The sequence below is a fragment of the Amblyomma americanum genome, chromosome 1 (assembly GCF_052857255.1).
Source record: "Amblyomma americanum isolate KBUSLIRL-KWMA chromosome 1, ASM5285725v1, whole genome shotgun sequence".
Classification (NCBI taxonomy): domain Eukaryota; kingdom Metazoa; phylum Arthropoda; class Arachnida; order Ixodida; family Ixodidae; genus Amblyomma; species Amblyomma americanum.
In genome coordinates, this window is record NC_135497.1 from 273,207,642 (window position 1) to 273,231,115 (window position 23,474).

Below are 23,474 nucleotides of genomic sequence, written 5' to 3' on the forward strand. Positions count from 1 at the left end.
CGAACTAAACGAGCGTAGATTAGCCTTCCATTCGGCCCGAACAACGCGTGAATGACGCCGAGAGGCCTGGCCGCTGCCACGCTAAAGGGCCCATAGGAGGAAGCAAGCAGTGCTTTGGTTAGAGCTGAACGACGTGCGAGCGAGGGACCGAAGGCCTAATTACGACGGCTGAAACATTAATCTCAGCTGCACGCCCGGCCATATTACTTATGAACTCTGGCATACAAGCGCGTTACCCCGGCTTGTGTCCGTTATACTGCTTGGAGTCCCTCATCGAACACGCGTTAATAATACCGACATGTGTGTTCCACGTTGCGTCCTGAGCTGTGCCGTTGTGTGCACGGCGTTGTGCACTTTTCTCAATACGTCAGTCCTCGGGGGCCGTTGTTCAATTCTGCGGCAAAGAGTGTAGCCGCCGTCACTGTCAGGCGCCAATAAAGTCAACAACTGCAACACCAATGAATGCCCAATGGAGGCCGAATTCACGGGACAGACTGCGTGATACACATCTCGTTTCAGCGGAATGGGAATCAACGCGTTCGCCACCTGAAAGTACGGGACTATTCAGCACGTTCTGTATTCATTACTTATCACTATAACGGCAACGTCAGGCAACTAAAACAGACAGCCATTTTAACGCGATAGCGTTAAGGGCCCCGTGTCGCAGAAATCTCGGCATCGTCGTCGTCGGCGGTGTCGTTGGCCGTGACCGAAAAATCCCGATGGAAGCAAATAATTAATAAAATTGAGGGCAAATAAAATGGAGTTAATTTCGGTTTGGGTGGCAATCGAACCCAGTACGTTCAGAGTGCGTACGGACACGCTACCATAGGCCATGAAGGCTCGTTGGTTCAATCTGAATACCTATAGGGAATGCGTTGTGGTGTTATGAGTGCTCTAATTATGAGCACTTTAATTAGGCATTGTATAACTCAGTAGGCGATGCGAACGGGACCCGATAGCGCTACCACTTTCCACTCTTAAAGGCGAAGCTTAAGCGTCCCTCAAATTGTTCTACCACCCACTCTATCCCACTGTGCCCCCAAAACACTCTCTGGCCGCCATAATTTTGCTAATTTAAAACAACAGAGTTTCTGGATGTTTTGATCAGTCAAGGTTAAAGTAATTTCGTCAATCTCTGACGTGCACCGCCACGCTAAATGGCAGCGCTGGAGGTTGCTGACAGGGACGAGGCTTGGGCGGGCTCGCATTCAGTAGCGGTTGGCTTTGCTGGGACCAGTTGGAATGTACGGCAAGTTGTGAAAACGAAACACGCAGGAAACAGGGACATCGGAGCGGTTTTTTTTTTTTAGTGTGACGGCGAGACTCTGAGTTGCTTTGCTATTTATTTATTCCATGCTCTATTTAACTATTTATTATGACGGAAGCCTTAATGGCTCATTCTCCCGTCCGTTCGTCCGGCGTTACATCCAGCAACTCGATAAGAAAAAAAAATCCTTCAGCACGGTAGGATTCGAGCCACCAATTCCGTTCCGCAGCCGAGCGTGCCAACGACTGCGCTACTTCCTGCCAACGCATATGTAGTCCTCCTTGTCTAGGACGCTGGAGAGTGTTTGTAGAAAGGTGTCGAATTAGACGGATGCCTCCCAAATGCCCTCCAGTGTCTCCAGCATTTAAGATTCACAAACAATTGTGTACTTAATTAACAGCTTAACCACACATCAGTGTCACAAGCAGCAACACTGCGCTAAAGGCTTTCGCCTCACCGCACGTTAGGTGAACAAAGTGCCCCCCCCCCCCCCCCCCCCCTGAATTTTTTTTACGTTTTAATTTCTATTCTTATTTTCTTATATAGCACCGCTCAAAGGCTTATCCCTTAGTGCACATAGAACAAATTAAAATAGGCAGTTCTATAAAGGTGTACACACGATCATGATTTATGAATATGTGATCGACAGCATCAAAAAAAGCGCATAGTTTGTTTCCAATCATTATCATGAACAGGTGTCTGTCAATCAACGACTCCTGTGGACATGATAGATTCACGTTGCACCAACGAAATGCTTTGCGACTGGCTACACAGCCAAGTACTAGCTCAGCCCCACAGTGCTTTACATCAATGAGGTTCTAGAACTAAAACGTTTGTCAGAAATTTGATCTGAGTATAAGCAGTTAGAAAGGGGGGGGGGGGGCACTTCCATTGCTTCTCCGCTGTTCCGGAGTCTCTGGCGGCAAATGAGTCTGGCCCTGTCACAGAAAAGAGCTGTCGGGTAGAGGCGCGCAACGAAATGAAGAAACCGAAGTCGCCCTGCTGAGGCATTTCACGCCATAATCCAATGAACATCATGGCAGCACAAAGATAAAATGTCATGCATGCCGAAGAGACCTTCTTGGCATCAAGATTGGCAGGTTATTCTGAAACCTCAGAGGCAGAAGATTTTCAGCCGTTCCATACCCAGCAATTCTTTCCAAAGCGTTTTTAAACGGGGAATAGTTTATGAACGCAATTTTTCCATATATTGTAATATTTCACTATAACCATCAATATTTTCGGAGATCTCCCGTTGACAGGCTTGCATTTTTTTTTTGCGATTAACGTTTTTGCTGTCGTCGAAAGCGTTCTATGGTGCTCTTAACTGCTCCATGCGAGAGATGGAAAAAAAAAACTTTAAAAGAAAGATTTTGCTACTCATCGGAAGAGTGTAGCATTACCTCCAATAGTTCTGTAACAGTAGCTAACAATTTTCAATATTAAAAAATTCTGTCCACGCATGTTCGACATGATTATGGTTTATGGGGGTTTAACGTCCCAAAGCGACTCAGGATATGAGAGACGCCGTAGTGAAGGGCTCCGGAAATTTCGACCACCTGGGGTTCTTTGACGTGCATTGACATCGCACAGTACACGGGCCTCTAGAATTTCGCCTTCATAGAAATTCCGCCGCCGCCGCCGGGATCGAACCCGCGTCTTTCGGGCCAGCAGCCGAGTGCCATAACCACTCAAAAAACATCAAAATTCTTAGCGCGAGCCGTCAGACACATGTGCGAGGACAAACTGCCTTGCACAATAGAATGGAAGAGTGTTCTCCAGACTATATAGGCAGGTTCGTGCATGCAAAAACGAAAAGAAGATGAGAATTACGGCGCCATTGGTTTCATATGCAGAAGGGATAAAGTTAGTTTACGCAACCTAATATGTGCTCGCTTAACAACAACAGTAAAAAAAGTAGTAGTCCGAAAGTATTGTTTAAGTAGAAACATAAGGGGCGCCGCAACAAAGACACCAGCAGAGGCTGAATTACATAACTCCCCAAATTTTCGTCCTCGGGATGAAGAAGCGACAACTCCTGCCTTCAAGCTAGCACCTCGGAAGAATAGAGCCATCTTTTTGGAGCAGAGTATAGCGACGCCTTGAGTGGGACTAATGACGAGATAGTATTAGTTTATGAAATAATTTCATACCATGTATTCTTGCAATTATTGCCCTTGAAGTTGCATGAGCGAAATAAATAAAGTAAATACAGGCCGACTATCGGGGGGGGGGGGGGTATGCAGGCGGGCGGGGGGCCCTAAGGGGGGGTCCTTATAGAGGGGAGGGCTCGGCTGCGAGCCCGCTCCGGCCGCCGACGCGGCTGCTCAATTACGTTTGGCAAACAGCGGCCTCAGCGACAGAGTCATGCGCACTTTCTTGTTCATTTTGGTTTTTGTTGCTACCATTTGCAGTCGGCTCCACATTGCAGGCGTACGCCGATAGAGTGAGTTATTGCGGTTTGAAGAACCATTTAAGATACAAGTTGTCAAGCTTCACAAAAAACAGCTTTACCGTGGGTACTCGTCGTCCTGGAGGCAGTAGACGGCCTCCTTGCTTCCGTTTGCGCACCCTGGCAGCACGTCGGGCCGGTAGGTGTACATGACATCGTGCGCCGCGGGAGAGTAGGCGGCCTCTGGCTCTCGGCCGGCGATGTAGCCCGTCCTCTTCTGCGGTGCCTGCGGTGGAATGTCCAGGCCTCCCGCGTACTCGCTTTGGTACAGCGGCCTGCGCACCACACCTCCCGGGGTTGGCCGCTCGGCTCCACCCTTGGGTGCTGACGGGGGGTAGCCCATCATGTTTCTACCCGGGTACACGGCGTACACGGGCTGCACGGGGATAGCACGGCCGTCCCGTATTTCGACCAGCTGGTTCGGCGTGAAGCTATTGGCGAACACCTCGTCCGGAATGGCAACGACCCTATCGTTGCTTGGGATGGGGATGAACCGGAATCCCCTTGGCACGGCGCCGCTGGGTGCGTAGCCACCAGCCTGCAAGCCGCCCGCCTGCAAGCCTCCAGCCTGCAAATTCGCCGCACCACTGGGTGTGAACCCAGAAACGGAAGCCAGGTTTTGCACTGGCAAGTAGTTTTGGTACAGGAGACCAGGGTTAGCCCTCCCGTGTGGGATCTGACCAGCGAGTGATTGCTGGCCGGGTCTCGACGGCGGCCCCTGTTGAAGAGCAGGGTTGAAGGGCGGCTGCTTACGCTGGGGAACCTGCAGTCCGCCTTGAACAATAGGGTAATTTGGCCTCAGGAGCCGCGGGTCTAGGTTGAATGCTTGGTCGTCACCCTGTCCTGGAGGGTAGCCAGAATTTGGTACCACACCGGAATAGAGCTGAGGATGAACGTTATTGGGATAAGGGCCTGCCTGCGGCTGGTAGGCAACGCGGTAGGCTCCATTGGGTACCTGGAAGACCAGAGGGCGTCCGTCGACACCCAACGGGGGACGCTGCTGGGCATTCAGAGGCACCACCGGTTGCGATCCGTCAAGAGGCGGCCTCGGCTGGTTCCCGTAACCATTCAAGCCATCTGCGTAGCCCTGCCTGAGCACATTCTCGGGCACCCTGAGTCGAGGTTGCTCTTGCTTCTGGTTCTCTGCACCGACGATGCCTCCCTGAGTTTGCTCCGCCTGCTGAGTCTGGTTTGACGAAGGCACATTGAACGTCGGAATGTTTAAAGCCGGTATACTCTCATTTCCAGCGGCGTTTCTGAAGGCCTGCGCGACGAAATCAATGTCCCTTTGCGTGAAGAACCTGGGAATTCCACCGGCTCCAAGTACGTCTAGCGGGATTGACCCTCCGAAAACGGGCTGGGCTGGCTGGTAGCCATAACCAGGCCTCGGGAGGGGCCTCGGAAAATTGGCGATCGGCAGCAGCCCTGGTTGCCCGTTACCGCCGCCCGCTTCACTCGGAGGGCCGCCGCCGCCGCCCTGGGACGTCGCATCATCACGTTCGTTCGGGCCCTGGGACCCCTTCGGGAACCTCCTGACAACCACTACTGGGTTCTTCTTTCGATTCGTGAAAAATGTGTCTGGGTTGAAGCTCGGTTCTGTGGGCACCGCTTGCGGGGCGTTGGCCGCGCTCTCCACGGGTGACGGCCTCAGAAGAGGGGGTGGCGGGAAGATAGTCGTCGTGGGCGGAGCATCGTCTTTTCCTTCCAGCGGCGACTTTTTGTAGTCGGGCACGACGTTCTGGAGGCTCTCTGTGCTTGTGGCTGCCCCGTTCTCTTGCTTTGCTTTTAGCCTTCTGCTTCCGAAGAGTGGCTTTCTCCTTACTGTCACAATGGTGTGGTTGAACGTGCGAGTTCCGTTACGGTTGAACCCCAGAGGTCGGTGCAGCTTGAAGGATGAGGTAGGCCTGGTGGTGGTCTCCTCGGCCTCGCACTGAATCTCGAAGGTCGCCAGCAGTATAAGTAGAAACCAGTGTAGCTGCAAAGACACAAAGAGACGAGGTGAAAATGGTTCACACTGTCCTTTGAACGCAAAACAGGCGCGGCTGATCAATATGTTGCCATACATGAAGAGCGAGACTGAAATGCCTTGCATTCAGAATGGAAGCATTTAGCACCAAAGGCACCGAACTGTTGTATTTGAAACATCTCTTGCTTCAGTTCGGAAGGCTCTCCACACCTGAGTTGGGTTATGGTTTTATGGGGTTTAACGTCCCAAAGCGACTGGGGCTATTAGAAACGCCGTAGTGAAGAGCTCTGGATGATTTCGACCCCTGGTGTTCTTTAATGTGCACTAACATCACACAGCACGCGGGCCTGTAGAATTTCGCCTCCATCGAAATGCGACCGCCGCTTTCGGGGTCGAACCCGCGTCTTTCGGGTCAGCAGCGGAGCACCATAACCACTGCGCAACCACGGCGGCGACCTTTCAGACATAAATCGGCTCCAATCGATTGGAATCAAAGCATAGCTAAGTAGGCAGAAGACTTGGGGGCAAATTGTAGTTGAATTGTGGTCAATTATCGTCTCTTGTCCGCTCCTGAGCTCATGACACCAGTGTAAATGACACTACAGGAAGGCCATACTTCTAGCGGATTTGGCTGCAAAGTTTCTATCTTGCACACAGGAACGTTTAGTGCGAGAACTACATTGCGGAGGGATTTCATGGGCTTTGACTTACCACGCATTTTTACACCTACGCTTAAAAAAAAAACTTTCATTTCATCTTCAGCTTGCACCCCAGACATAAAAAAAGCTTTTAGCTGTGGCAAGGCGGAAGAAGGGTCAACGGCTGCTACTGAATTGGTGCTCAGAGGTCGAATGTCGCAGCCACTGAACCATCGAGGTGGGTAAAGGGGCACCAAGTTAAAAGCAAAAGAATATCCATAAACGAAGCGTTCTAGACGAATTGGGCACGCGCCTGCTTGGACAGCGTTTCCAGAAACGCCCAGTACAGATGTTTTCGACAAGATGAAGGATGAAAGAGAACGCTTCATGAGGCGTTCAACCAACAATTACTACTTCACAAGTATGAGTGGTAAGCACGTTTGTTTCTGTTTTCTGAGTAGTTTTCCTCCTAGCCTATAATTTTCAAAAGTGCTGTCCAGCGCTTGTGTCGAAACACCCACAGAACTCGTCCTTTTGTGCAAACTTATTGTCCTCTTTCATATTAAAGGCACCGTCAGTGTGCCTCCTTTTTATTGGCGAACGAAAACAGAGCGATATCTTTTCGCATGTCATTAGGGACAGTGTGTATAACTATTCGAAACAGTGGAGAAAGGGGAGTAATGGAGGAGGAGATGGAGTAATAATGGACAGCAGACTATGTGTAACGAGTGGTCATGTACAGCTGCTAACGCGTTCCTGAACAGCGGAGTGCAAACATTGCTGTTGAGGCAGGTAAAAAAAACAAAAAAAAACACGGTGTTTATTATACAAGCCTCCCGAATGGAATGACCGATGGTTGTAACTGAAGAAGAACCGCGTTACTATTTACCCTCCACCAACAAATATCCTGTTCTTTCTGCATGCGGGACTGGATAACATCGTTAGTTTTATGCCCCGTTGTCTAAGATAGCGCAAATGCGCATTTCCAATGTGCACATCATGTGTGGCCACCTCTCGTGATCACCTGTGCCAAATTTCGCATCCGTGCCCTATCGTGTTTCTGCGCAAATTAGTTATAAATTCTCCCATTTCGTGCCCTTGCGTTTGTGATGTCATAAACGTTATCAACCTGCAAATAGTCACTCCGTGCTTGGTGGACGATAGCATTGTGGATTTTTTGCTGCGTAAATAGAATCAGTGCCATTAGGCTAAAACATCGGCGTGTGTCTGCGTGGCCGCCAGTGAAGTCTCAGGCGCCAGCAGCCAGCCGAGCGCAAGAACCGCTCCCCTACGAGAGGCACGATGGAAGAGGTGGGGGGGGGAACCGGGCGCGAGAACCACGGAGGGCAAGCGGCGCAGAAATCATTGGTCGAAACCTAGCGTGCGTCAGCGGATCATGTCAACGAAAGCGCGTCATCGGCTCATCCAACGCGGTGCGCCAAAGCGAAATGCTCATAATACAACAAACGTAAACGCATAAAATAAATCATTAGTGCTCCAGAAAGCCATCCAAAGTAAAGTGAAATTAATTGCAACATTCAGACAATGGGATGCGGCAAAAGTGAAAAGCATCAAATAGAATAGCATCGAATGGGAAGACACCATCATAAGAACGAATTCTGTTTACTTTGTTCGTCGCGTCAGGTCATCTGAGCGTCTGTCATTTTTTTGCTTTTTTTAGACATTCCATGAAAGGGTCGTCGCTTCCAGTTACTTTACCCGTTTAACGCGCGCAGGCGAGTTCTGCTGATAAAGTTGATGACGTTACCTCTGCTTCGTACAAAGCACCACTTTAGGGCGCGCAGCCCAGTTTCGGTTCCAATTTCGTGTTTTTTCAGTGTTTCGAAAAACAATATATTGCAACAAGAGAGGGAGCAAGGTCTTAAAAATATAACGCAGTCATCAACTCAGGATCTTAACGGAGAGAAAACAGAATTTCTCTTTTATAAATCGCATAGCCGGTCTCATGGGAATTGTCGGCTCGGGCCCTTCCGTGTGTGCGCTGTATTTTTTCTCCGCTCGCGCTTTCTTCTTTTTGTCGCCTCATTCCCCGCTTCCATTTGCGGGGTAGCAAACTGGACCCGTGCCTGGTTACATCCCAGCCTCTCTCTGTGCCCCACTCAAGATCGTCTTTCGTGCGCGCTGGATGGACCTCAAGTGCGCGCAAGCGCCAGGAAGCACCTCTCCATCTGAAAGGGCAGATTTCTATTCTACGTGAGCAGAGGAACGGCTGCGGCAAAGCCTCCGCATTCATGCAGCCGCTCTTGGCGGCAGGTCGCAAAACGAGCATTCGGATTACGCCTGAGGCACACTGCGCACTGCACGCTGTCCCCTTATCCCATTTTGTGCGCGTAAAGGCGAAGGCTATTACCGGCCACACTAAACCCCTGTCTGCTTAACAGGGCTTCCTGGCCTCATCGGGTCCGGGACGGAAGCCGGAGCTGCAGGGCTGGAGCAGCCTTAGCAAAGGGAAGTCTTGTCAATGATATATTTTTTGTGCACAATCTCTGAGAGTATGTTATGAAATACAAAAGCAAGGCAACAGTGTCATGTCCGGAAAACACGACGCTTTTTTGCTTTTCCTTCATTTCTTCACCAAAATGAAGCGCTAGCATTGCTTCCGCATTGAAAAAAAAAACTGCAGCGTCCTGATTTTCTTGCTTGTAATATTAATATGATGCTTTCGAAATGGGGAGTGCGTATAAATAAGCCCAGAATGTGCGGTGCCAGTTATTGATCAGGGGTTTTTATTTTTCGTGATTTCCACTTAATCGACTTCATGCCCCGCTTAAATTTAGAAACAATTTTTCCGACACTGCACTTGGCGTGATGGCGAGAATGGCTGCCGAGAGATGGTAGTGGACTCTAATTAGTTGGCTTGCAACAGCACCGATTACATGTTTGCAACGGCCAGCTGCCGCATGGGACTCCTGTTCACAATGTGTGCGTATATAAACGTCCACAACGGGTTAAAGACGGTCATATTGTTACGTGGCGGCAAGCTGACGAATGAGATGAGATGACAGATGGCTACAGAATGATTTTCATGGCGGACGGCGCGAGCACTCCGTGGTGCGCCACTGCCCACTTTGTCGTCTTCTAGTCCGCGACAATATATTATAGTGAACGGCTTTATAAGCTGGCATGCTTCCTTTTCACTAGAAGGAATGGGTGGAGAAAGGATGAACTCATAGCTAGAGCGCGATGATTCAAGTGCATCATCCATAGCCTGTTCAGAGATGCGAAAATCCAGATCCCAATAAGGCAATGATCGAAGGTGCCTGCTCACTGGCAGACCTTGTGCAGACAAGCTCTTTCACATCACCGACACAATTTAGGTTTCGCTAACAAAAATGGAAAGCAAATTTGAATAAATTTTAACGCTGAGTCATATCACGTGAGCACGCGCACAAACATGCCATATGTTAATTTTGCGCGCCATCGGTTCATAAAGAAGGTTCAAAGCAGGCTTAAATTATTTAATACAACTGAATTGGTCATTTGTCACCGAGTGGAAAAGAATGTTGTGAGTTAAAATCACGTCACTTTGTGTTCCGCTGCGCGCGATAGATGGATCAGTCACTGCAGCTCTTCGAACACTTTTCTCTCAATGCTGATGCGACATCAAATATCAGACCACATATCAACAATTGTTTGTTATATATGTAGAAATGTATGCTTGCATAAACCGCATGGTGCTGCGAACTGACCGTGAGAGTGTTCGTTTTAATGTAAAACGACTCTCCTGAATGTGTCTAAACATAAATATATCCGCATTAGATGCACGTGTTAATTAAGGCGAACATCACAGTTCAGTAAGCACAGTACTATTAAGAGGAACGATCACGAGTGCGAGGTTGCGAAAAGGAACTGGTTGATGTTTCTCTGATCGTGACCTTTAGGGCGCACTCACAGCACGCAACGTGGTAATTTTTAACGCGTGGTTCTAGTGCGTTCCTAAAAGATTTTTGAGCGTTCGGCGAAAAATGAACGCAGCGTGTTTAAGAGGTTCTACATATGTTAGAAATGTCTGGCCAATTCTCGAGCACACTGGGCGGAACTCGACACGGACGAGTTCATGAAGACAGCCCTAGGTAATTCAGACGGAAATGAAGCGGTTGATACAAAACGTTGCCGGCACTGACAAAGATCTTTTTTTTTTTGCACCACTAACTTTGTTGCATCACTTTCTTACGGGAGATACTTTTTGGCGCGAGAAAGTAGCAAACGTTCAGTAACCTGTCTGCGTCGAAGGAGCACTGTCTGACGATAAAAATCCTGTACCGCGTCTTCCGTCCGCAAGAACTCATTTCTTCCTGCTTACTTGAATCTGCTGCATACATTTAATTATTTACTGCTGCATTAATTCCTCACCCTCAAAGTAGGCTGCTCCTTGCAACTTCTTTTATAGGATTTGCAAGTCATTTTATTTTTTTTTAGCTGATAATATACAACCGCCTCATTTCTTTTTTTTTTTCATTTTAATATGTGCGCTTTATTGTAGGCTGCTGCTTCTGGTACGTAGATAGGTGTCGATTTGTGAGAAACTCATAGGGGGAGCGGTGGGTGGGGAGAGGGTTATTTGCACAATGCATTTCTTGGACTTGCTTCATCGAAAAAAACGGGGGCCATGTGCTTTTCGATGGAAAGTTTCTCGCTCATGGAAGCTAGAAAATCCGCCCTCATTATATCTGCCCATCTATGCACATCCACACCCATGATGATATAATCAACGCAGTTCAACGCAGCATGAGCTGGCCGAGGATTATATCTTGCTCCCTTTGCTGGAACTTCTCCTGGAAGTAGTGGCGGTAGAGTTCCATTAGAAGTATTTTCTCTTGTATGATAAAAAACCGACGTAAACATGGTGTGAGACTTGAAAGGAAGTAAAGACTGAAAAAAAAAACCGCTCACCACAGCCGCACGGCGAGTGCTTAGCGCTAGCTGCTTCGCGAAGGAAACGAAATGGTGAAGCGATGCATATCGGCACGGCGATTGTGTTTATTATGACAGAGCTGTGACATGTGCCACGGGCCCACGTCGTCGCTTGTGGTTTCATCATCACTGCTGCGGCCACTGCTGTGGACTTTTGTGGGCAAAAAAAAAAAAAGGCGATCGCCATTTTCCTCTCGGATTATGGAGGTGGTCGGCTGACTTTCTAGAAGCAAAACTCTTGAGTGTGGCAACAATTAAAATTAAGTTTTTTTTTACTCAATGAGGGCGCTTTTGCGCCAACAAATCTGCATGGTTCTCGTGGTGCCGTCGCCTGTCCGTTTCCTTTGCGCTGGGGCAGTTGTGGTATAGTTGGGTGCAGTACCTGTCTCACTCCTCGAGAGAGCGCGCGGAGAGTGAAGAGGACAGCGATTTCGAGAGCTATCCGGTACACCTGATCCGTCGTCTGCTCTCGCGGTTCGCCGTGTGTATGCGAGCTGCTCCCGGACGATCGACACGTCACTAGTCGCGGGGCATTTTTCTTCACAGTCCGGTCCGTCGTGCCTAGATTGTATTCTGGGCACTGTAGTCCTGTGCATTACGCTTTATCGCCAGTTGTGAACGAGCTCCGCCTCTCGGGAATTTCTGTGCACCACTCTCCCCGCGCGCCACCAGATGTCTTGCCCTCCTCCGCGCCTTCCTCTTCTCTTCCTCTCCCATTTACCCCTCCCCGTCCGGAATAGGGAAGAAGTAAAGAATACACGTACGGGGACAACACCGACGACTGCGCCAAGCAGCGGTAGCTGCCATAATATCCCAGTGCATTACAAAGGCACGCAACTAAAATCACAATGTTGGCTAGTCGAAGGACCATGCCAATGTATCTGGATATAACATGCCACCGGAAAAAGAACCTGTGAGCTCGTGCTCAGCAAAACACCATAGCCACCGATCCACTGCAGCGGGCTTTTAATACAAGTAATGCTAGACAATAGAGAGACCGAAATTTTTTTATTATAAACTGATGCTATAGGCCACCAGGGGGTGGAGCCCTTAGTTTAGGGCTCCATTTGCCGTACTGTAAGAAGCAGGTAGCCCGCATAACTCAAAACTAAATAGGTCTCTAATTTCTCTGCATACCTTAATTCCTTTCAGGGAGCTCTAGAATCACTTTTTTTTAATAAGAAGAGAAAGATTTGAAACTGCAGCGGCACTGACGACGCATAAACAAACGTAATTGTGCAGCTAGCGCCGAAGACCTCTCCGGGGCGGACTGATTCGACATTTTTCGCAACATGCAGTTACGTAGCTTGAAAAAAAAAAAGGTCGTCTTTGCGCTGCTGCTGCTTCGAACGCGAAACCTTACTTTCAGCTGACTTTAACTCGAGGACGGCGACCGAGCATTACAGTAGCACATGCAGTTGAAGTAGCCACGAAGGTCGCTGGGCAGGGCTTCCGTCCAGGCAGGCGCTGAGCACTTCACTTTTTTTTTTTTGCAGTGGCCAAGGCTCCCGCGTTTCTATTCCTGGCAGGGGCCAGGCTCGAGGCAGCACGCCGCAACCTGCGCGATGTTTCGCCACGCTGGCAACAATGCTGCGATCCTATCGCGAGTCCATGCGCCGTATTTGACGTTCATGAGCTCGTGCCGAGAGCTCGACCACTCTGTTCACTAGCGAGAGTGAGACACACGCCGGCGTCATTGGACGTCGGTCAAATGTTGAGACGGTGTCCGTTACGTTGCCACTTGGAACCCGACAGGCGGGGAATGAAGCGGCAATTGTTAGCGAGGGAGCGCCGTGGCGCAAGCCGCGCACGGACCGTAAAGCAGCACCTCTTCCGTCCCGTGCGGGAAGAAGGAAACCGCGACCGCGTGCAGTGACTGCGTCCCGAGACGTCGCGTCGTATGGGCGTTTCGCAAGCAAGCGGCGCGAGATTTGTGGCCTCTGCGACGGGCGAAAGCCTCGGCGGTGCACGCGTGCAGGGGAGGGTCGTCGCCGCCTCAAAGCACCCTGCACGCACCCTGGCTGGAATTTCGTACTCGAGGCACGAAACTGCGCACGTATACAGAGGCGCGAACGCTGAAAGCGACTCGGGCCGTTGTTGACAGGAAGCGAGCCGCACACGCTACACCGCTCCCGCTGGCCTTGCTGCTCGCGAAAAACGCGTAGAGTTGGATGTTCCCTTTAAGTCTGGACTCTCCGCGGCCCGCCGCTCGCGCAGTTCCAGCGGCCGTCAGAGGCTCGCTCGACCCCACTGTTATGACGTACACCGGGAGGAACTGCGCGTGGGGTGGCCCTTTGTCTGTGCAGGGAACCATTGCTGGAAGTGGGCGGTGCGCGATTTCTGGAGCAGTCTCGCGTGTCACGCTCCGGGAGGCTAATTGAGCGGGAGAGGGAACTGTGGAGCAGGGAATCGGGTGGAGTGCTGCGCGAGCAGCTGTGTCCTTTTTTTTCTTGTGCCGTCATTCTGCATGAATTGCGCAACTGGCGTCTCAAGCCGCCAGCATGCTTGAATAATTTGGTGTCGACCACGCACAGTCATCCACCACGCTAGAGCTCTCACCTCCGATGAGATGGATCGAAGAGCCTGCGAAGATTCATGCATCCACATGGTATAGTTTTACCACCCATTACACAGACCTTCCGTACACCGTATGATGGTTACGAAGGCGAAGAACATTGGCGTTCAATCGTGAGATGAGGGGCGCTAGAAAGCATACTCCGATAAGGGGCGCTGGCATGCTGTTTGCGTGTTAGTGGCGCAGCTTGCAGCTGAACTCATTCTTCATGTGTGAGAGTCAGTGAAGCGTCTTAACAATACTGGGGGGTAGGCATTTATCCGATACTTCTGTCATCTCACATGGTGCCAGCAGTGGCCGCGTCTGTCCTTGAGCGCCAAGGCTGAGGTGTTGGCCGCCACCGCTTCCCGAGAAGCTCTCGTCACGTCTGGAGTCCAGCAGCCACGTCAATTCGATTTCTCCAAACCAAGTTAATGGCCTGTCTGGCTGTACGAATTCAATTACTTGTACGCTTCGGAACAGGACCAGAGAAGCTGAGTTCCTGAATTGGTCAATATTCGTATCTGTCTGGTGATTTCACTGTTCGCCCGTACAGTGTTTGGTATGACGATTTTTTCATTCACCCTTTCTTTTTCTCTGTTCCTTTTCTTTTCACCATCCTCTTCCCTACGCTTCTCTTCTTTCACCCTAACCTGGAGTAGCATGCCAGGCCGACAGCCAGACAGACCCCTCCTGTTTCATTCAAGTTCTTCTCCTCCTCCTCCTCTTTTCACAGGGGAAAACACTTGCGGCTCTTCTTGTGGAGGGGCTGGCAAAGTTAATACGTCTCTGCGGTTACGCCTCAGGAATACATGGTACGTGTTGACTATGGCGCAAATTGGCGCGTTGGTTTGTCCGGCGACCTCTCCGGTGGACTGGAACTCTGGTAGCCAAGTTGTCTCAATGCGGAAGCACTGACAAAGGGCGTGCTCTGCCATCTGTCGAAGTCTTGCTGCTGCCTTCTTCGTTTCTTGCTATTCCTCTTTGCCGGTACGGCCAGCGACACTTCATTTTCCGCTATTCTTATCGTCCCATAATAATTTTTGTCCCTCTTTGTCTATGTATCTTGGACAATGGACTGCGGGTTCACCTTCTTTATGAGCATTACAAACGGCTGCGCAGTCACATTCCCATCAAGATTTCACCGGGGCTTTGTGATGAGGTGTCATATGGTAGTTTTCAATGAAGTTGTTTTCACCTCCTGCGCCACAGGAGTATTTTCTGCAGCTCCCCCCCCCCCCCCCCCCCCCCAAAAAAAAAAAATATTAAGGTGAATGTGCCAGAAAAAAGAACAACCAAGAAGCTGTTGTCAGTTCCTTCTAGGCGCCTGGCGGCTGGCTGCGCAAGGTGTGGCCATTCTTGGGGACACTTAGTGTGCGACCATGCCATTGAAATAGGGTATCAGGAACGCCGAAACGTCCTATTTCCGCCTCCGGGTATATCGCTTCCTCTTGGAGCTAACTCTAAGCGCAATAAGCCCTTTCCAGACTGTGACCGAAGCGTAGACGGAACATGCTACCCGTTACCGATATTACTAATAATTATTACTATAAAATAGGCAAAATATGTGATAGCTATCTTTAAAAAAGAGTAGCACTTTCAAGTTATCGCTTGGAAGTGAGCGGTATCGTCATGTTCAGCTGCACTGGGACAGTCTTTCTAAAGCTCAGGAAAAAGCAGCAACTTGGGAGAGAGCTTGGTCAGCCGCCACTGCCGACGCAATGTCGCTTCGGCTCGAATCAGGCCAGAGTGACGCCAACGAGGCCAAACTGTACGCACCTGCGCGCGTGCATCCATCATCGCCCAGCGGTCGGACGCAGTCGCAGCGCCTCTCCTATGACCATACCTTTCCCTGCCAAGTTGCGCCCTCAGTGCCCGAGAGCACCCCGCCCGCGTGACCACATCGCCATTGGGCCAGCAGCATGCGGGCGGGCGTATATTTATGCGCTATGGGGCATGTGCACACACCAGAGCTCATGGACCAATCTCGTGTCTGTGGCATCGCCGCATGCTGGGAACAGGGCCACCCACACGCGTGGCCGTCCGTGGACAGCCGTCCGATTTGGTGCAGCGGTGCGCATCGACCTGCTCTGTCTGGTTCGCTTCCAGCGGCATGCGTGCGCGGCGGCTGAGTGTAACGCGATTTTCTCCCGTTGTGGCTTCTCGGGGAACGGCGCCGCTGGTCAGCCGTTCGCTTGGCTTCTCATGTGCAGCCCGCCTCGGAGCGCGTATCTGCAGCGGATAGCCGCGCGCCCACACGCAGCCGCCGTGAGAGCGCTCCTTGGACGAAGAGAGAAGAGTTCTTTTCGAGGAGGCAAGTGGGTGGAGGGGGCGCTATCTCTCCTCTTGGATCGCTAGATCCGTCGCGCGTGTGCAGCGTTGATTTGCCGGGAGAGTGCCAACTCTCACTCTCCGCCGTGGGAACAGGAAATAATTACGACCGCGGCTAAACGGTGCTTCAGAGGCAAGTTCCGCGTGGTTCCCATCTAGATATCGCTTCCCCCCTTTGAAGAGAGGCCGCAGGGCATTGGCAAGCCGTTTTTCTTGGTGTACTGGGCTGAGTGCGGGATATATATCCTTTATCGAATGGAGGGTGCGTTGTGTTAAACATCTAGGCTCTTGTTCAGACATGTTGTGAATAAAAGTGCCTGCCACCCATGTCCAGTTCATGATAGGCGACAGCTAACAGAACAGTGTGCTTTTACGCGTTCAAGGTTCAGTATCCGAGAAATGGCTTTCAAGGCCTGAAAATCACTCAGGGCCTCCGAACGAACACAGATGAAGTGTAGTTTGTAATAATTCCAGCTAAGCAAAATTTATTCGCGGAACCAGAGTTTTAGCAGCAAAACAAGTTGAAGTCTGGTTTCAGAGGCGTGCCATGTTTTCTACAGCGCTGTATTGTCAAATGCGTCGCCGCTGTGGTGAGGGAAAAACGGAGTCGAAATAGTTGAAAGTTCTAGTAGCTCATTTACTCCCTCTCACTGCGTCGATGGGACTTGCTGTAGCCTTTTAAGGCATCCCAGTTACTCGTTCGAGAGCTGGAAAATCAAGTTACTAAACATGCATAATGTAAATGAGTTTCGATGCCAAGCCCCATAGATTCTGCCTCGGAATGATATGTGACATTTATTCTTTGGCACTTGGTGATGTACCTGTAACAGAAATTCTGTCCCGTAAGATGAACTGCTTGGCCTTTTGTACTAAAATATTTCAAATTAACCGTATAATAAATTACTAGGGCGGCAAAAAGCGTTATGTCCTTTCCGAGAATTGTGGTGCAGCAAACGTCTTGTTGCCGCTAAATATATGCGGGTTTTGCCTCTTCATTGGTGCTCTCTGTGTGTCGAAAAAACAAAAACAAAGACCGCTGTTTTTTTCTGCCCTCGTAGTTCCCGGTTCCGTGTTTGCCTTCGCGTGTCTGTCGTTAGCGGCATGCAGGGCCACTCTTCGCGACCAGTTCTCTCTGCGTACCGTTGGCGACAGTGTACGTGACATCCGTACGCTGTCAGTGGCGCCTGTAGCGACTACCAATGTTCCATACAGCCGTTCTCAAGAGCAGAACCGATATCTCTCATCGCCGCCACCACAACGGATTGCTCGTTATCTGCGTCCGTCGCGAGACAAAGACCTCCAACTGCTATTGTCCTGTATCAGCTTCCTCCATCCCTTGCACCTGATGGTTCTTATTCCATCCCTACACCTCTCTCGGCATCTCGTTTTGTCCTATGCTGCCCACTCGCGCAATTTGTTGGAGCATTGTCGGCCGGTATTTGGTACGTTAGTTTTCTACGATATCACTAATGATGATGACCGATATGTCGCTTATCTTTCCCCGCGCTTTTCACTCACTTGACTGCTATATTTGGCGCATCGGTCCCTGCGTAGGCGCACGCTTTATTTATGCGGCCCATTGCAGGTGTTATCAGAGGCCGCTTTGTCATGGAGGTTTGCTGTGAGGGCGTCAATCTCAGCTCCCTTTCTCTGAGACGTGGCCTAATCCTTCGCGTCCCATCTCCCAGCGCGATGCACTCTGGGAGTTGTGGCACTCCAGCCGGCGGCCGCGTCGGCGCGGTGCGTGGCGTACGCGCGAGAAGCAGTCCTGTCCACACGATGTTTCTCTGCGTGAATGCTGAGTTTGTGAGAGCAGTGGGTTCACTTGAGGGGTGTTATGTGCTCCGACAACTGCGCGAAACACAGGACCCCTGATTTTTGTTTTCTCAAAAAGAAAAGGTCCCCAAGATAGAGCGTCATGAGAGGCAGCTGAAGAAGTCCTGCTCGGCGCAGTTTGCAGCCTTGTCCCTGTTGATCGGTGCCCATTGGCAAATGGTAAATTTTAAAGGTCTGAAGCGCTCAAATGTCTTTTCCGCTCAGCTCTGAGGCAGTCCCTTAAACCGCCAACAAGGAGGCGGTCGGATTCACCTTCGTGCTGCTTCGCCAAGCCGCCTTTGCAGCGATCTCTGGCCAATGTAAGATTGTGGGTGAACAACTGGGCGAAATTTTTTTTTCGTATTCAGGAACCCACAATGTGTACGCTTGATGCGCGTATTCACTCCTGATACCTCAAGCTGCCATAGTAGCGACAGTGCTCCTGTATTTCATGGAATGTGAAAGCGTGACTGCAAAACCGTGCAAATGTGGAATAATTCCTGACGTTTTGTTACACGTCGGTCTTTGAGCATACGTAATATCGGCATTTAGCAACTCACTATTCCGAAAAAAAAAGCGGCTATCTAATGCTTATCCACCAGCCAACGTGTTCAGACTTGAACCACCCCAATTGTCTTCTCCTTTTCTCACTTTGCACTGAACAAAAGCATTTGTCCCAACTCTACTTAGAGAAAAAAACAGCATAGCTCGCTCGCACGGCTCAGCTTTCCTGCTGGTAACCCGCCAAGCATTGCGTGAATATATTTTTATGTTTTTATGAATAAAAAAAATCTACCGCGTGACCAGTTTTCAGAAAGGACTATGATGAGAAAATAACGACAGCAAACGTACTGTGACACGCTATCGTGAATGACTAGATGGATACAGCGAAATTAGCGCGGCGAAATGCGGCGACAAGAAATGTAAACACTTTTGAAGACGTTAAAACGCGCGCATCGCTATGCGTAGAAATGATCTGCTTGAAAAACGAGCAAAAGCGACGGTCAAGCGCGTTTTCATTGTCACCTGCAACACTTCTAACAACGAGGTTCGAGTAACTAGCGCAGCGTGGCCGCCCCGGTCACTCCTCTCCCTGCAGCAACTCAATATCCTCTCAGCACTGCGCCTGCCGCGATTAGCACTGCACCACTCGAAACTCCGTAGTGGCGCCTCTGTTTCCCTTAGCTCAGCACAATAAATAAAACGGCGGAAATCTACTGCGGCCGGGTACAATGCCAATGACAAATAAAGTGGGCTGACGTGCAGACGGCGCCACGAACGACTACAACCAAGATGGCACTTCGCTACTCTCCGTAAACACGCGCATGCGCATTGAGCTTTGTGAAATCGGTCTGATATGAGCGCGATAACTACTTGCACAAAGCGACCGGCTCGACGCAGTCACCGGTTGTAGTCGCAGTACGCGCAGGCAGGTTCTGCTATTCAGGTTCACAATGTTCGTTTTTTTTTTGTGTGTTCAACTCGCTCCCACGCAATGAGAAATGGAGGTGGTGGCGTGAGGCTGTCCGGCTGAGAGAGTTTTTTTTTCATAATAAGCAGCATGTGGCTCAGTCACCGACTGACCATCGCTTAATTCACAACACTGCTTGTAGTTACAGGCGGCACCAAGTGCAGGCGCGAGTTCCGAATCTGGCTGGCCGTGAAGACGACAAGAATGGACACAGCGTGCTAGTTCGCCTGTTGCTAAATGCGTCGACTCGCTCCTGTCTTCACGAAAAACCCACACTGTCCATGGCGCAGCCGGCCGGCGCACCAAGTGCTGCATACCAAAGTTGTGCTGTGTACCTTCCCACCGTGTCCGGGTAGCCGCGGCGTACCAAAGAAGCCAGCTTATTGTCTCTTTTTCGGCCTCGCATAGTCTGCTTCTATTTCAGCCGGATTTTGGACAAGCCTTTCCTCCAACTGCTCAAACGGAGCGGCGACGCCGTATGTGCTGCACGTATTCTGCGTTCTTTTCCCATCGCATTCTTTTGTTTTCGCAGGCGGCTGAAAAGCCATTTGTTTGGAACAATTATCGCAACACTCTGTGCACTTACGCATCATGCGTTTTTTCCTCTCGTAGCTCTGTTAGCAGGCTAAAAATTGCCAGTCACTTGAGAAGGGCGCGAGCGAATGCACCCACCAATTTCCAGGCTGTGTTGCTTTTGGCTGCGATACTCTTCAGTGAACGGCGGATGTAGGTCGAAAAAACAAGCTCAGTCAGTCGCCACCTCGCGGGGAAACAGGATACCAGTGTGTGGCCTTGAAGGCGGGCAGCTGCTTATGGCATGGGCTCTGCTTCAGTGCTGCCATCTAGTAGGCGTCGCCAATGACAGCGGTCACAGGTGGCGTTTGGAAAGCAGGAATAGGAATAGAACATCGCGGGGGCGGCGGAGAAAGATTTTTTTTTTTTTTTTTTCAGTGGAAGAGGTTGCGGTTGTTGGCGGGGGACATAGCTATGGAAACCACTGCAGTGGGGGAGAGAGGAAGGAGCATGTATCTCCGCCGGCTGAATGGTATGGTTTTCGTTTTAAGAACCTTATAGGAAGTTTACTACTACTACTACTACTACTACTGCTTCTGCTGCTGCTGCTGCTGTTGCTGCTATTACTACTACTACTAATGATAATAATAAGAAGAAGAAAAGGAAAAGAAGAGCAACCGCGGTTTGCTGCCGACAGGTCAGGAGGCTATCCAAACCGTCTTCAATTTCTTTCCTTCCCCTGAGTAGCGATTTCGGAACAATGCTTTCCTCAGAGGAGCCAGGTTGCGTCACCACTGCTGTCTTTTTTTCTTTTCGCTTTGAACATGACACGACTGCCTGAAACCCAGGGTGTGCAGGAAAACCGGGGTTGTTAAAATTGCGCGCTGCCCGTATGAGCACTTGCATGACTGACTTCTTAATTACAAGCGGAGCGAAGAGCGGTTCTCGCTACGTTTTCCTGCACGGAAAACCCAGGCGCAACAAGCGAACGCAAGCAACGAAGTTAAGACAAAAAAAAGGGAAGGAGAGAGGAACGCAAGAGAGTTGCGCGCAGGAATGGCGCGCGCATTGTGACATATGTTTTTGAGTGCATGGCGAAACAAATGCCGTTGTCAGCTGAGCGGATGTTTCGCGATACGCCTCGGTTGCAAAGTACTGCGGGACGAAGATAAGAAAGTGGTTGAAATGAAAAAAAAAATAAACTACATTAATTCATTCTTTTTTTGTTTCGCTGGGGGAACATATGTGATGGCGACTACATAAATGGCGCCATGTCACAGCCCTAACGTATGCCACTTTAATCGAAGGATACCTGTGTACACGTATGAGGTGAGTAGAAAAATAAACCGTAAATTCAGAAGAGAGGGACGACAAGCTTTTTGCAGGGGCTACTTTTCGCGCTTTGACTGTAATTCTAAGCCGTAAAGCACAAGAAAAAAAAACAGAACACTCGGGCTTGTGGCTTCTCTGCCAAAACCCCGACCCGTTTTTTCGCTCCTAGAAAACCGAAAAGTGCAAGAAAACAGTGCATGCGAGAGGCCTCCCATTATGCATGCTTTCTCGTGAATTGGGAAGGGACATTGCGATAACTTATTTGGAGTCATGGTCCCAAATAACGAACAGATTCCCCGCCGCGCATTTACTAGAGCAGAAAATAGGCCCCCTCAAGCTGTGCCTAACTACTCGCTCGCGGCGTTTTACTGAAAGATAACGAAACAACTTCCGCTGTAAAATTGGCTCGAAAAATAACATGTTCGGAGAACGTAAGCACAGTGGCACAGAAATGCACAGATATTTTTGCGTTTCTGTTTGTTTTCGGGAATTGTTCTCCTTCATACAAAAATGATAATACTACTCCTTTGGAAAGGGATGCGATTTTTCTTGTTAAAGAAAAAGAAAGTATGTCAAATACATTACAGACTTACAGGCTCTTTCCATCGTTTCTTTACTCTCATATCTTTTTGCATATGCAAACAGGTTATTATATACCCGGAATAATAATTCCAGCTTAGGTTCACTTTTGGACACGCATTAAGGCTGTGGGACTTTGATACAGGCCTACTAGACCAAAAAGAAATATATAAATGAAGGACTGTGATTGAGAGTTAAGCGCTCCAACATTAATGAATTGTTGGAAAGTAGCTTTTAGTAATTAAGGCTAAACCTTTTAATACCCGACTTGCGCCAATGTAATGCGGCCAGCGAAGCAGGGCACCTCTAGATGTACTATCAGTCCGGAAATGAAAAGCGAAACGAAACGAAACGAAAAGCGCCTGTGAACATAACAGAATATTTCACCTTCCTACTTTCAGGTATGCCGTAAAACTAGCGTGGTTCATGTTTGTGTGTAATGGAGCCAGCGAAGTGTGTTTTTGCAAACCGATTCAAAAAGAATGCCTCGCTGCACAGTACAAAAACACGACACATGACTAGTCGCATTTCATTTCGGCCCGACGGTACGCAATGCTACACCCCGGTCACCTTTCACCTTTCGTAAGACCGTTACTGGACGCGGCAGCACTGAATTCCCTGAAAACTCTACAACTTGATAACGGTTCAGGCAATGAAACGATCCACAAGACAGAAACGAAGGACCACACCACAACGCTGTCGAGTTTTTTTCCAATTTCGCAGGCCACTTCACTGCGCTGGTCTGCTAAATTGAGCCCAGCGCAGCTCAGGCAAGCGCGTGAAACAAGGCGCAAAAGATTGCAAACTACGTGACGAAGACCCTGGACAAATGGGCATCGCAAATAACGCCTCCAGTTTTTAAATAAAGTTTTCATCATCCATTGAACTGAACCCCATTCCACTTCTAACATTCGACTGTTTCCAGAAATACGCCCTATAACGTTCTCAAAGGTTATTTTAAACCCCCCCCCCCCCCCCCCCCCCCCCTAGATAACACTTCGCACATATGACACGAGATAGAATAAAAAAGCGGGAAGTGCCATCAGGCCGAACGCCCGCCGACAGCTGGCTAATGGCAGCTGAATGAATCGAAGGCCGTTTTGTTACATGAAAGCGGATGCTTTCGTTTCACCCGGGATCGTCCGAAGTTCAGCCGACGTTGCGTCAGCAGGTGGCGAACATTTAGAGCAGTTGTTCTTTTCTTGTGTCGTGATTTATGCTCTGCAGCTGACTGAAAGAGTTGGCAACGATAAGCGCGCACGTGCGGCTATGCCATGTAGCTAGCCGAGCTCTGCTATTGCGAAGCCAGGGCTGTTGCAACGGAAGGTTCTTAACTGCTCGTGGAACCGCATGCTTACAGCGCGTTTTCATCGTCGATGGAACCTGCGCGAGCTTTTCGTGGTTAGTAAGCTGGCTCAAAGCACTACACTCTGGAAGGCGTATTACTTGGTCACCTCTATGACAACTAGTGTCATAGATAACAGTGTGTAGTGAGCTACTGGTTTATGGTTTATGGCGGTTTAACGTCCCAAAGCGACTCAGGCTATGAGAGACGCCGTAGTGAAGGGCTCCGGAAATTTCGACCACCTGGTGTTCTTTAACGTGCACTGACATCGCA

At 49.8% G+C, this 23,474-nt stretch overlaps 1 protein-coding gene across 1 annotated transcript in view; it reads right to left on the minus strand.

Annotated features, from left to right (window-relative positions):
• LOC144115099 (uncharacterized) overlaps positions 1-23,474 on the minus strand; it is a 40,817-nt gene that overhangs the window by 12,951 nt on the left and 4,392 nt on the right. The window contains exon 2 of the mRNA XM_077649259.1: positions 3,785-5,697. Within this exon, the coding sequence (XP_077505385.1) occupies positions 3,785-5,697 (1,913 nt within the window). The remainder of the gene's footprint in view (positions 1-3,784; positions 5,698-23,474) is intronic.